Source organism: Pelodiscus sinensis, chromosome 9, assembly GCF_052426305.1.
Source record: "Pelodiscus sinensis isolate ZL-2025 chromosome 9, ASM5242630v1, whole genome shotgun sequence".
NCBI lineage: Eukaryota > Metazoa > Chordata > Testudines > Trionychidae > Pelodiscus > Pelodiscus sinensis.
Window position 1 is genome coordinate 25,972,885 of NC_143060.1, and position 13,997 is coordinate 25,986,881.

The following is a 13,997-nucleotide window of genomic DNA, read 5'->3' on the forward strand; positions in this document are numbered from 1 at the left end:
GACATCACGGGGGTGCCTGGGGTGCCCGCTGATGACATCAATGCATTGACAGCCCTGCAGTGCATCATACGCTCTGCCTGGGGTACCAGCTGCTGCAGCTGGCCTCGGGCCACTCCTGGGGGGGGGGGCACCACTAGAGTGTAGAAATTTGTGTCTGCTGTTGGTGCTTATGTATTCTCTGCTCTAGACGCACAGAGATGGTGGAGTGCTGTGCTGGAGGAAGGAGAACACAAGAGAAATAACAGGCAGGCAGGAGAAAAGGTGGCCTGGGGGTGTCATTTGAGCTCCCAGCCTCAGGTGCCAAAATGTTGTGGGCCGGCCCTGCTCTAAGCATGGAGCTCCCTTGCAGGGCGGGGTCAGGGAGCGAGAGACTTCATGTGCTCCCTCTCCAGACCCTGATTGATCTTGGGGCAGCAATGGGGAGCACATGAAGTTTCCTCCTGTGGCCAGGGGCACGGGTACCTAAAGGGAACCGCCAGCTGTTCTGAACAGCTGGCGGTTCTCTCTCTGTATGTGGGGAGGAAATCTTTGCAACTCCCCCACCATGATACCAATCAGGATCTGTGGGTGGGGAAGCACAGAAGTGTCCTGCCCCAACCACTTCTACCTGAGGCCTTGCCCCTTCCGGGATGGCCTGGGACCACTTAAAAAATTTCTGAAGTGGTCCCTGGTCAGAAATTATTGCCCATACCTGACCTATATACTAGGACCCAAATCATAATTTGTGGCCTTTGGGCTCTACTGCAAATAATACAAATAGAAATAATACATAATAATTGCTTTTGTTAGGCATATGTAAATGTTAACCCTTTCCTAGATAAGAAATTAGTAGCAACATTCAGTTGTATTTCAAATCAGAGCTAGGTTCCTGACCCAAGTAGGGCAAGACAGGGGACATCCTTCTTCTCTTTCAGCTTTACCCCCAACCAACCCCTTTTTCATATGAAGCACAGTCCTTTTTACTTTGTCTGTTGTTCCCTCATTGCTCATGATCCTTCTAGCTGCTGGAGAACCAATTCTTCTTAATTCTGCCAGCTGCTGAATCTGGTGGATTTTCTTGGCAGCTAGTGGAGGTTTAAACTCACAGCTGTTTTCCAGCAAAAGGAAACTTGCATAAGGCAGGATTAGCCAGGAGCTGGGGGCATTAAACACATGCTGTTACAATGAGTATTTCATGCAAAAAGGAAAGGCTTGTTTAAATATGTATATTTTGAGCCACCAAAACAGAGAAACAATGCAGGTTAGGCTGAAGTGTGTACATGTATACATAAAAAGTTATAAGGTCTAAAATATGACCTAATCCAAAGAGCCTTATCCAGTCCATGTGAGTTTGAAGCTCATGACCTTCAGGAGTGCCCTGTGTCTTCACCTGCAAACCCAGAAAGTTTCTTCTGATTGAAAAGGTACCTTCTTAGTTTCAGCCATGTAATGCCATGTTAGGCATAACATTTTTTTTCAGGGATGCTTTGTCATATCTATCTTTCATACATTTATGACATGAGATCCATTATTTTCTCAATCTTTAATTTTAAGCATTTTGTAACTTTTGATTTCTGTTTTATATTAGTAAGTGATATCTGCAGACAGTTCATTCTTCTGTTTGGGAAATTATTACTGCAGGCTATTTCTCTGATAGCCTTTGTATGCAGCAGTTGGAGAGAGAAGAATGCATAATAGGGAAGGAGAGGGAGGAAAGAAATACATTTATACATGTTACAAATAATAAATAATAATGTAATATGTTCATCTGCCATCTTTGGAGCCTGTTGCAATAGGTGTAGCTAAATCTTTTCTGTTTGTACTAAACTTGCCTCAGTGCTTTCTGTTCTACATGTAGCTCATTATCTGTCCATAAGAAAGTTCCTAATGATTGTGGTCTCACCTGTTACCAGTGTTCAAAGTTCAGGAAGTGAAAAAAAACCATGACAATATTTCATTGTTGTTAGCCCTGCATGAGAATAGATGTCTACCTAGTTTGTTGTACGTACACCTCTCTTTACATTGAATTTTTAATTGATTTAAATTCGTTTAAAAGATTATAGAATTTGTTAGTCATTTCAGGACTATTTTATTTATTTGTGAAAATGTACTATGAGAGTGCTAACTTTTTAATTATTTCAATTTTGCTTTTAGGTTATCACAAAACTCAAGATTTTAACACCGTTAGAAATAATAATGTCAAATACTGCTTGTGATACAGGGAATACAACAAAATTGTTCAGTTTGATGATAGAAAATTTCAAGGTATTCTTTTTTTAGACTTTATTTCATTTTTATAGGGCTCCTGTTTGTCTGATATTATATAGTTGTGGATTTATGACAGTCTTTATAAGGGGATACAACTTTGAATCCTTTAGCTAGCTGGTGTTGGGCAGAGTTTAGGCAGCATTCCTGGCTTTTGACTTCTGCACACACATTTCAGATGTGATCATGTGTTCAGTGCACTTTTTGACAGTGGTGACCTCACTAAGCCCAACTGCCTAGGCCCTAAAAGTCATGCCATCTTCCCCAAGCTTCCCCCATCAAAATCACAGAGGAGTAGTTGTGTTAGTCTAATACTGAAACAAAACTTAAAAAACTACAAATGGTCCTGCAACACTTTAGAGATTAACAGTAAGTGTAAATAGTATCATGAGCTTTCGTGGGCACAACCCACTTCTTAAAGTTTAAGCCTTCTGGCTTAGTTTGCCTCCTTAGGGATATTCAGTAGTGAAAGCCAACAGTTAGACAGACTTTTATAGGATACTAAAATAATATTGCTCCTACTTAATAGAATGAGAAATACATAGGTCTAATTAAAATAATGAACATATGTAGAGTTGCCAGCTTTCTCACTGCACAAAACTGAATCCCTTGTCTAGCCTCTGCCCTGAGGCCCTGTCCACCACTCATTCCAGCCCCCCACATTGCTGTCTCTTTCTCATCCTCACTCACTTTCACTGGGGTGTGACAGGAGGTTGGGAAGCAAGAGGGAGTGAGGGCTCCAGCCAAGGGCGTGGGCTTCAGGGTGAGGTCAGAAATGAGAGGTTCCGAGTGTGAGAGGGGGATCTAGGGTGGGGAAGAAGGGGTTGGTGTGCAGGAGGCAGCTCAGGACTAGGAAAGGGGTCTTGGGTCTGCGAGGGTGTGAGAGCCCTGGGATAGTGTTTGCTGTGGGAGGAGGTTCTAACCTGCGGCAGGGGTTTAAGGTAGGGTATAGGAGGAGGTTTCAATCTGAAGTAAAGATTTCAGGATGTGGGCTCCAGCTGGGCAGTGCTTACCTCAGGCAGCTCCTGGTTGGCAGTGGGAAGGGGCTAAGGAAGACTCCCTGCCTGCCCTGGTGCTGTGCTGCTTCCAGAAGCATCCAGCATGTCCAGGCCTTACGCAGAGGCACAGCCAGGCAGCTCTGCATGGTGCACACTGCCTGCTTTTGCAGGCACCGCCCCCACAACTCCCACTGGCCGCAGTTTCCAGCCAATGGGAGCTGTGTAGGTAGTGCTTGGCAGGGGCAACACGTAGTGCTTTGCTTAAGAGCACAGGGAGTTGGGACTTGCTGGTTGCTTCCAGGAGTAGCATGAACTTAGGGCAGGCAAGGAGCTGCCTTAACCCTGCTGCACCACTACCAGACCTTTAATGGCATAGTCAGCAATGCTGCCAGTAGCTGCCAGTATCTTTTCAACTAGGTGTTCTGATCGAAAACTGGATGCCTGGGAACCCTAAACATACGCATACACATTTCGTTGCCTCAGGTTCCTTACTATTCTGGATAGTTCTTTGGACTTGGACAGAGTCCTCTATGGTGTCTTCCTCTCCAGATCATGACTTCTGAATCATGGAGATTTTGCAGCCCGGCTAGCCTTTTCTGACCTTTGTTGGCACTGCAGTTAAATTGGATCCCCTGCTATGAACACTTGCCTGTTTTCCCCCCATTCTTAACAAAACTTATTGTTTTTCTGAGAATCATTTTTAAATCTTTGCTTTATCATCACTGTTGCTGTGTCCTACTTGGTAATTTTCCACTCTTCACAGCCAATCTCCTTAACATGTTCATTGCTTGATCCAGAGCAGAGTGATTAAGGTTAACAACTTTCCATTGTTCCTGGTCTAGTAAGTCCTTGTTAGTAGCTGATGGATTCCAAATCCACACAGTCATTTCATGATAAAATAATTTTATAATAACTTTTAGACTCATAGACTTTAAGGTCAGAAGGGACCGTTATGATCATCTAGTCTGACCTCCTGCACAATGCAGGCCACAGACTCTCACCCACCCACTTCATAGCATCAATTGGAATTCATAAGTAATTGGGACACTTTGGGATTCAACTTGTACCAATAAGTGTTGTGTCACTGGCTTAAATGTGATGCTGGGGTGGCTCACAGCTCTGACACCAACAGCCAGCCTACAAGTGTGCAGGTCAGATCTTGACTTTCACCACACAGTTCCCTTTTGCAGGTTGACCCCAAAGCTTGTGCCCAGTTCTGAATTTCTCCATAACTGTTTGCCTTAGAGTATCCAGTCTTGTCCTGAAAAACTCACAGAAGTTAAGTTTGCTTTTTCTTTGATGATGTCCCCGCAGATGCTCCATTATGGGCTGCTGGGCTTACCCCGGCACCGCAGATGGAGACTTGTCAAAAGCAGTATCCAGCTGGACCGCGCATGTACCGTGGTGCTCACGGCGTTCGCGCTCTTTTCCTTGATGCACGGTCCGGCCTCCCGCCAGTTCCTCTAGACCACCTAAGGCTGCAGACAGATGGAACCACGCTCTTCACCTCAACCCATTGTGAGACTAGTTAACTAGTGCTCTAGTTAACTTGCATACATAATCTTACCTCATTTCTTCCTTCCACATCTCCGCCTCGTTACTTTCCCTTAAAAAAAAAAACCCACAAGAATTAAGAAGGCAGTTGTTATCCTCCTATATCCCAAACGGTTGACTTCCCGGTTTGTCTCCTTGTTACTTGTTTAAAAAACAAAAGAGAGAGAAATAGACGTTTCTTTTCTGTTTTCATTAAAAAGAATGAAATTCAGAGAAACCTTAACCGCCAGACTAAGCCCTATCATGCCGTCATACCCCGTCTTTAAGAAATGTGGCACTTGCTGTGAGGCAGTGCCATCCTCTGATGGTCACTTGGACTGCATAAAATGTCTGGGAGAATCTCATATTCCCCAGAAATGTCTCCACTGTACTAAACTTACGTCCAGGGCTAGAAAAAACAGAGAGGCGCCTGTGAATGCTCCTCTTAGATAAAGCCCTGGAGCCACAACATCCCGCCACCAAGGAACAGCCCCTGAAGCGACGAGCTTCATCCCCCAACCCGGCCATACCAAAGAAACCTAGACTCTCCTCAACCAGATCTCTGCCTACTGTCCTACACGGCAGGGAGAGCCAGGGGGACAGACCGGGAACATCCGGTATTTCAAAGCCGTGCTCCGGAGTGTCAGCGGCACAAAAATCTAAACAGCTGAGGGAGCCTGCACAGATTGTGGCACGGAGGGTAGCATTGGCTCCACCTGCACCCCAGCCGCCGGCACCGAGCTCTGAGCCACCAATGAGGGCTTTCTCAGAGCTGACTATGACAGCGCTGACACCTGCACCATAGAATCATAGAACCATAGATCTGGAAGTGACCTCAGATGGTCATCAAGTCCAGCCCCCTGCTCTAGGCAGGACCAATCCCAACTAAATCAACCCGACCAGGGCTTTGTCAAGCCGAGACTTAAACACCTCTAGGAATGGAGACTCCACTACTTCCCTAGGTAACCCATTCCAGTGCTTCACTACCCTCCTAGTGAAATAGTTTTTCTTAATATCCAACCTGGATCTCTCCCACCACAACTTGAGACCATTGCTCCTTATTCTACCATCTGTCACTACTGAGAACAGCCTCTGTCCATCCTCTTTGGAACCTTCCTTCAGGAAGTTGAAGGCTGTTATCAAATCCCCCCTCACTCTTCGCTTCTGCAGACTAAACAGACCCAACTCCCTCAGCCTCTCCTCATAAGTCATATGCTCCAGCCCCCTAATCATTTTTGTTGCCCTCCGCTGGACCCTCTCCAATGCAACTACATCCTTTTTGTGGTGGGGGGCCCAGAACTGGACACAGTACTCCAGATGTGGCCTCACCAAAGCCAAATAAAGGGGAATAATGACATCTCTGGATCTGCTGGCAATGTTCCTCTTAATGCAACCTAATATGCCATTAGCCTTTTTGGCTACAGGGGCACACTGTTGACTCATATCCAGCTTCTCATCCACAGTAACCCCCAGGTCCTTTTCTGCAGAACTACTACTTAAGTGGTTGATCCCCAGCTTGTAACAATGCTTGGGATTCTTCCGTCCCAAATGCAGGACTCTGCACTTGTCCTTGTTGAACCTCGTCAGATTTCTTGTGGCCCAATCCTCCAATTTGTCTGTGTCACTCTGGACCCTATCTCTGCCCTCAAGTGTATCTACCTCTCCCCCTAGCTTAGTGTCATCCGCAAACTTGCTGAGGGTGCAATCCATCCCCTCATCCAGGTCATTAATAAAGATATTGAACAAAACCGGTCCTAGAACCGAACCTTGGGTCACTCCACTAGAAACCGACCGCCATCCTGACATTAAGCCGTTGATCACTACCCGCCTTCTAGCCATCTTTCATCCATCTTACTGTCCATTTATCCAATCCACATTCCCTTAACTTGCTGGCAAGAATATTGTGGGAGACCATATCAAAAGCCTTGCTAAAGTAAAGGTATATCACATCCACTGACTTTCCCACGTCCACAGAGCCAGTTACCTCATCATAGAAGCTAATCAGATTGGTCAGGCACAACTTTCCCTTTGTGAATCCATGCTGACTATTTCTTATCACTTTACCTCTCTTCCAAGTGCCTCAAAATGGATTCCTTAAGGATCCCTTCCATGATTTTTCCAGGAACCAAGGTAAGACTGACCGGCCTATAGTTCCCTGGATCGTCCTTCTTCCCTTTTTTGAAGATGGGCACTACATTTGCCTTTTCCCAATCATCCGGGATTTCTCCCGATCTCCATGACTTTTCAAAGATAATGATCAGCTGTTTGTCGGCTCAGCGCGGCAGCTATGTAAATTTAAATGAAGCGGCGATTAATTAAATCGCCGCTTCATTTTACTATGTCTGGTAGCCTAATCTACATGCCTCTGGCGACAGAGGCATGTAGTCTAGACGTACCCTAGGTTACCTCCTTCATTCAGTAGGGGCCGCACACCTTCTCTGATCACCTTCTTCTTGTTAACATGCCTGTAGAAACCTTTCTTGTTATCCTTCACATCCTTAGCCAGTCGTAATTCCATTTGCGCTTTCACCTTCCTGATAATCCCCCGGCATTCTCGAGCTATACATTTAAACCCCTCCCTGGTCATTTGTCCAAGTTTCCACTTTTTGTAAGCTTCCTTTTTGTGCTTAAGTTCACCAAGGATTTCCCCTGTAAGCCAATCCGGTCTCCTACCATGTTTGCCTTTCTTGCTACGTGTTGGGATGGTTTCTTTCTGTGCCTTCAATAAGGCTTTTTTAAATACTGCCAGCTGTCCTGGACTCCTTTCCCCTTCATGTTAGCATCCCAGAGCATTCTGCCCATCAGGTCTCTCAGGGAGTCAAAATCTGTTTTTTTGAAGTCCAAGGTGTGTATTTTACTACTCTCTTTTCTTCCTTTGGTCAGGATCCTGAAATCTACCATCTCATGATCACTGCTTCCCAGGTTGTCACCCACCTCTACTTCCCCTATTAGTTCCTCCCTGTTTGTGAACAGAAGGTCAAGCTGCTCATGGCCCCTGGTTGGATCCTTCAGCACTTGTGCCAAGAAGTTATCCCCAACATTCTCCAAAAACTTCCTGGATTGCCTGTGTACTGCCGTATTGGTTTCCCAGCAGATGTCAGGGTGATTAAAGTCCCCCACGAGAACCAGGGCCTGCGATCCGGAAGCTTCTCTCAGTTGTCCGAATAAAGCCTCATCTACCTCATCCACCTGATTCGGTGGCCTGTAGCAGACACCAACCACAACATCACTGCTGTTGTATGCTTCTTTAAACTTAACCCATAGACTCTCAGCAGGTTTTTCTCCCTCTTTATACTGGAGTTCAGAGCAATCATAGTGATCTCTTACAAATAGTGCAACTTCTCCTTTTCTCCCCCTGCCTGTTCTTCCTGAACAGTCTATACTCTTCCATGATAGCTCTCCAGTCATGCGAGTCATCCCACCAAGTCTCTGTTATCCCAATTAAATCATATTTCTTGGACTGGGCCAGGGCCTCCAGTTCTTCCTGTTTGTTTCCCAGGCTTCTCGCATTAGTGTACAAACACCTCAGATAACCAGCTGATCACCCTATCTTCTCCATTCGAATCAAGGGTCCTCCTTTCTTGCTTGTTCCTCTCTGCATTTCTTCCCGGTATCCGACTTTCCTACTCCCCTCAGGGTTTTGGTCACTGTCCACTTTCAAACCAGCGCGCAGTGCCAGAACACATGGCGCTGGCGCGACCGCCTCCCACCACCACGGCACCGACCGCTGTGCTGCCTCAGTTGTCGGCACCCAGGAGCATGGCACTGGCTAGCGCTACAGCTCGTGCCTCCGAAGTGGGAACAGTGAGCTCCACCCCCTTGACTCTACCGTGCTGAAGCCACTCTTGCTCCCTTGTGTTCTCCCCAGCTCCGTCACCATCTCCTCTGGCACCGTGTTTCCCATACTACCGTGGTAGCTGCCGCAGGACTCCAGATTCTCCCTCCAGGTTACCCTCTCCATTCCTGGCTGCTTGTCCCTCTTGTCAAAGACACCACTACAGACAACTCTCAGTTTCTCCTGCTTCTTTCAGGGTGTCATACAACTGTTCTTGTTCGCCTTATTCTCCATGCCATCATTGGCATCGTTCACATTCTTACTATCCAGACAGACGCTCACCTCTGGATGGTCTATATCATTGCGACGACCATTACTCCCGCAACTCTTGTAGCAGGTACTCCTACTGCTCACGATCTGCTTGCGACAACACTTCGTCCAGGCTCTCCCTAACTCCGGCTCCCCTCATCCCTCTGGAACAGTTGGCTTCGCCCTCTCAACTTCCATCGGAACCAGAACACACTCCCTTTGATGACCAGTCAATCGAGGTGTCTCCAGCAGATTCCTCTCCGCCAGATGAAGCAGTCATTCCCGGCGAGGTTTCTCCACCTGATGACTTTCGTCAGTTTCAGGAGTTGTTCATCACTCAGGAGATACTGTTGCAGGAACTCAAGGACAAGCAACACAAACTCTTTAGAAACCTTCAGCCGTAGCACAGGTTGCGCCTGACCATACCCCTCGATGAGGGCATCCTGGAGATTGCTGATGAAATATGGCATACTCTGGCATCGGCTCTACCGACTAACAAAGGGCTGACAGAAAATATTTCGTTCCCCCAAAGGGGATGGAATTCCTCTTTGCCCACCCACAACCAAATTCCCTAGTTGTAGATGCAGCCCAACAGAGGGCTAAGGCCCTGCCCTTCTAACAACAGGGCTCCGACAAAGAAATGAGAAGTTTGGACCTTCTAGGCAGGAAAGTCTATACATCAGCAATGGTGCTCCTTAGAATCGCTAACTATACAGCACACCTTTCCAACCACGCCTTTGACACATTCTCACGCCTGACTCCTTTCATGGACCATCTACCAGATTCAAAAAAACCCATATTAAAATCAGTGATCCAAGAAGGCTACACATCAGTGACAGCATCCTTCCAAATGGCCATGGACATTACTGACACTGCCGCTCACTCTAAGGCCTCTGCAATTGTTATGCGGAGAGCCTCCTACTTGCAAGTGGTGGGAGTCCCAAAGGAGCTTCAGAGCAAGGTCGAGGACTTACCTTTCGACAAAGACAAGCTTTTTGCCGAGAATACAGAGACACTGTCTTACATTCTTCTAAGGACTCCCGAACAGCCCTGCAAACATTAGGGATGTATACACCCTCTTTCAGGAGGTGCTGGTATACCCCATACCAGCACCGATACGACTACTCATACATCAGAGACCAATGACAGCAGCAACAGAGGAGTTTCGATAATCAACGCTCACGCCAGAGACCCCAGCAACGGCATAATGGAAATGGCCAGGCTCACATGGCTTCCAACAAAAAGCAGCAAGTTTGATGCCTTGGTCGGGGGCGTGCAAATAGTTACATGCAGCACCACAGATCATTCTACCCAACTTTTTCACCACTGGTTGAGGCCCTTTTTCCATCAATGGGCCAAAATCATCACGGACAGATGGGTACTGGAAATCGTTCAAATGGGTTATCCCATTCCCTTCTCCATTCCACCCTCCACCCCGTCCCTTTTCAGGAACCCCTCTCACGAGGTCCTCCTACGAGCGGGAGTCGACCGCCTACTTTCTCTGGGGACAATAGAGTCAGCGCCAAACAAGTTCAAAAACGGGTTTCTACTCACACTATTTCCTCACCCAGAAAAGGTCCGGAGTTTGGCGACCCATACTAGCCCTCCGCCATCTGAACAAATTCCTATGGAAACAAAGATTCAAAATGATCATGTTGGTTGCTATAATTCCCACATTGGACCAAGATGACTGGTTTGCTGCCCTCGACCTCCAGGATGCCTACTTTCATGTCGCTATCGACCTGGCCCACAGAAGGTTCCTACGATTTGTTGTCAGCAAGGATCACAGCCAATACAAGGTCCTGCCCTTCAGACTATCCTCGGTCTCCAGGGTATTCTAAAAGGTTATAGCAGTAGTCGCGGCCTTCCTCCGATGGCAAGGAGTAGTCACCTTTCCATACCTGGACGATTGCCTACTCAAGGGTTCTTCTGTCCCTGAAGTTTCTCATATGATCCAACTCACCAGACGAACCTTCTAATCTCTCGGGCTCCTCCTCAATGAACAAAAGTCTGTTTTGCGCCCAACTCAGGACCTCGAGTTCATAGGGGCTCGTTTGGACTCAGTTGCAGGCAGAGCCTTCCTACCCCTGAAAAGATTTCAAACCATCCAGGAACTCATCCATACCATTACCAGCAGTCCCACCACCTCACTCATAACCTGCCTGAGGTTGATGGGCCATATGGCTGCCACAGCAAACATGGTCAAATACACCAGACTATACTTCTGTGTCCTTCAACACTGGCTGACACTGGTTTACAACCACACCAGATACGACCTCCACAGACCAGTAGCGCCTCCACCCTTCATTACACGATCGCTCCTGTGGTGGACCAGACGTAATAATCTCCTATCGGGTATCTTTTCATCAACAACAATCCTGCTACTAAATCACAACAGACGCTTCTTTGCTAGGATGGGGAGCCCACATGGGGCCTCTCTCAGCACAGGGCCAATGGTCTCTGGAAGAGACACGTCTACATATAAACCTTTTAGAGTTACGCACGATCTTCAATGCCTGCAAATGCTTCTGCAAGCACATCCAGAACACCATGGTGAGGATACTCATGGACAACATCATGGCCATGTATTACATGAACTGTCTGGGCGGGGCTTGCTTCTGTTCCCTGTGCACAGAAGCTATCCGCTTCTGGTATTGGTACATTCGCCACGGAATAACACCTATGGCATCTTACTTACCTGGAGTCACAAATGTGATTGCAGACTTCTTCAGCAGGCACTTTGACGCGAAGCACGAGTGGGAGATGCATGATGGAGTCCTACACGAATTCTTCCGATGCTGGGGGACTCCGCGAGTAGAACTCTTCGCGACCTTCCACAATGCGAAATGCCACAAGTACTGTTCCAGGGCGGGCCTGGGCCCTGCTTCCTTGGGGGATGCCTTTCTCATCAGCTGGCGTGAACTCCTCCTTTATGCCTTTCCTCCCATACCACCGAGCCCGAGAGTTCTTCAGAAAGTGAGGGCAGTTAGGGCGAGACTCATCCTCATAGCATCGGATTGGCCACATCAACATTGGCTCCCCTTCCTTCACCGGCTATCCTCACACGCACCGATTCACCTCCTGGTCCTTCTGAATCTCCTCACTCAGAACCAATGATGGCTGAAACACCCCCAGATACACACCCTGAACCTCACAGCATGGTTCCTAACTGGTTGAACCCATCCGAATCCCTTTGCTTGGCACCAGTTCAATGGGTCCTCATACATAGTAGATGGCAAACAACAAGGAATACTTACCTCTATAAGTGGCGCAGATTTGCCTCCTGGTGTGCCGCCAAACACCACTGCCTGTAGCTGGCTTCTATCCCTCTTGTGCTGGACTGCGTAATGCACCTAAAAGAGACTTTTCCGTTAAAAGTATTTGCGCGAAATCATGCCAGTCTAGATGCAGCCCAATTTTCCAGCATCCAGTGGTTGGGCACTCATGATAGTGCGGCACCAACTGGAACCCGGAAGTGCTCTGGCTAGCCGGACAATTGGAGCTGCTGTGAACCCTATGGGCGCTTGCAGCTGGGAAAGGGAAGGGGAGAAGAGGGGAAGGGGATTATACCCCTGTGACGGGTCTGCCGGGACCCACACTGCGAACAGCTAGGGGGTGGAGGGTGGACGGGGAATGGCGCGGTGAAGGGCGAACCCTCTGCTGTTTTGCAGGAAGATGGGGGAAGCCCCGCGCAGCCGCCAAGAGTTTCTGGGAAGGGAGCGGGCTCCCCACCTCCCCAGACTGCAGTAGTTATCGCTGAGCAGGGGGGTGAGGGGCGGCGCTGCGGGACCAACTCAGTAGCACCCCAGCTGCTCTGCTCCGCTACTTCCCCAAGTCTGCCGCTGCCGCTGCTGAAACTGATGAGCAGCGGACTTGGGGAAGCTGTGGAGCAGAGCAGCTGGGGTGCTGCCGGGCGACGAGCGGGGGGGTGAGGAGCAGCGCTGCGGAACCAACCGGACAGCACTGCAGCTGCTCTGCTCTACCGCTTCCCTAAGTCCACTGCTTGTCAGTTTCAGCAGCGGCGGACTTGGGGAAGTGGCGGAGCAGAGCAGCTGGGGTGATGCCAGGCGCCAAGCATGGGGGCGAGGGTCGGCGCTGCTGGACTAACGTTGCAGCACCCCAGCTGCTCTGCTCTGCTGCTTCCCCAAGTCCGCCGCTGCCGCTGCTGAAACTGACGGGCAGCAGACTTGGGAAAGCGGCGGAGCAGAGCAGCTGAGGTGCTGCTGGGTTGGTCCCGCAGCGCCGCCCCTTGCCCCCCTGCTCGGCAAAAACTACTGCAGTCTGGGGGGTGGGGAGCCTGCTCCCCTCCTGGAAACTCTCCGCGGTGTTTTTCCCAGCGATCAGTTTCTGTGTTTATTTCTCTCAGGAGTAAGTTTTCAGTTGAACTGTCAGGTAGTGCTGCTCTACTAGCTGATTTCCATGTAACATAGTTATCTTTATGCAATACCGAAGTTTCACATGCAGGTATTCGGCCTTTTAACTTCCTCCAACCTCTACTGATGCTCCAACCAGATGGATCAGACAGTACTGATCCATTTGAAGTATTACTGTTAAAAATGAAACAGGGTACACAGTACAGAGCCTACTTTTCCATGCTCCAGCAGAGCTGTTCTCTTGTGTAGATCTTTTCATTTGGAAGAGTTTTTGTTAGCGGACGAGTAGAAAAAGCTAGATTTTTGGCATCTTTTGGTATATTGCTTGGAATCTGAAAGCAACTCACTTTGAGAAATGAGTGCATTTCAGCGACATTGTTCTTCTCAAGAGTCCAATATCAGGTTCTGATATCACTGTTGTTACACTGTGTCCTGTGCTAGTCCTAAGTTCTTTCTCTTGCTGCACAGCATCTCCAAGGTCTTCATTTTCTGCCTGCACAGTCTCTAAATCGAGCGTAGATTCTGCATCTATCGCTACTGTTGGCATTTCTGTGTCTTGATTAATGACCTCCTCATTTTGAGTACAAAGCTTTCATTCTCAGAAGTGGAAGTATCACAGTCGGTATGGACAATGTCTAATGGCTGAGGCGTCTCTTCTACGAGAAATGATGTTATTGGCTTTAAACTCTTAACTGCTCCTGCATGCTGTTGTTTTTTTCATTTCTTACTTGCACCACTTTCAAATCTTTGCTTCATTTTTATTAA

General features: G+C 48.0%; 1 protein-coding gene across 1 annotated transcript in view; it reads left to right on the plus strand.

Annotated features, from left to right (window-relative positions):
- Nucleotides 1–13,997, plus strand: part of MSH4 (mutS homolog 4) — a 116,282-nt gene that overhangs the window by 31,074 nt on the left and 71,211 nt on the right. Inside the window, exon 4 of the mRNA XM_075936277.2 lies at nucleotides 2,134–2,244. Coding sequence (XP_075792392.2) covers nucleotides 2,134–2,244 — 111 coding nt within the window. The remainder of the gene's footprint in view (nucleotides 1–2,133; nucleotides 2,245–13,997) is intronic.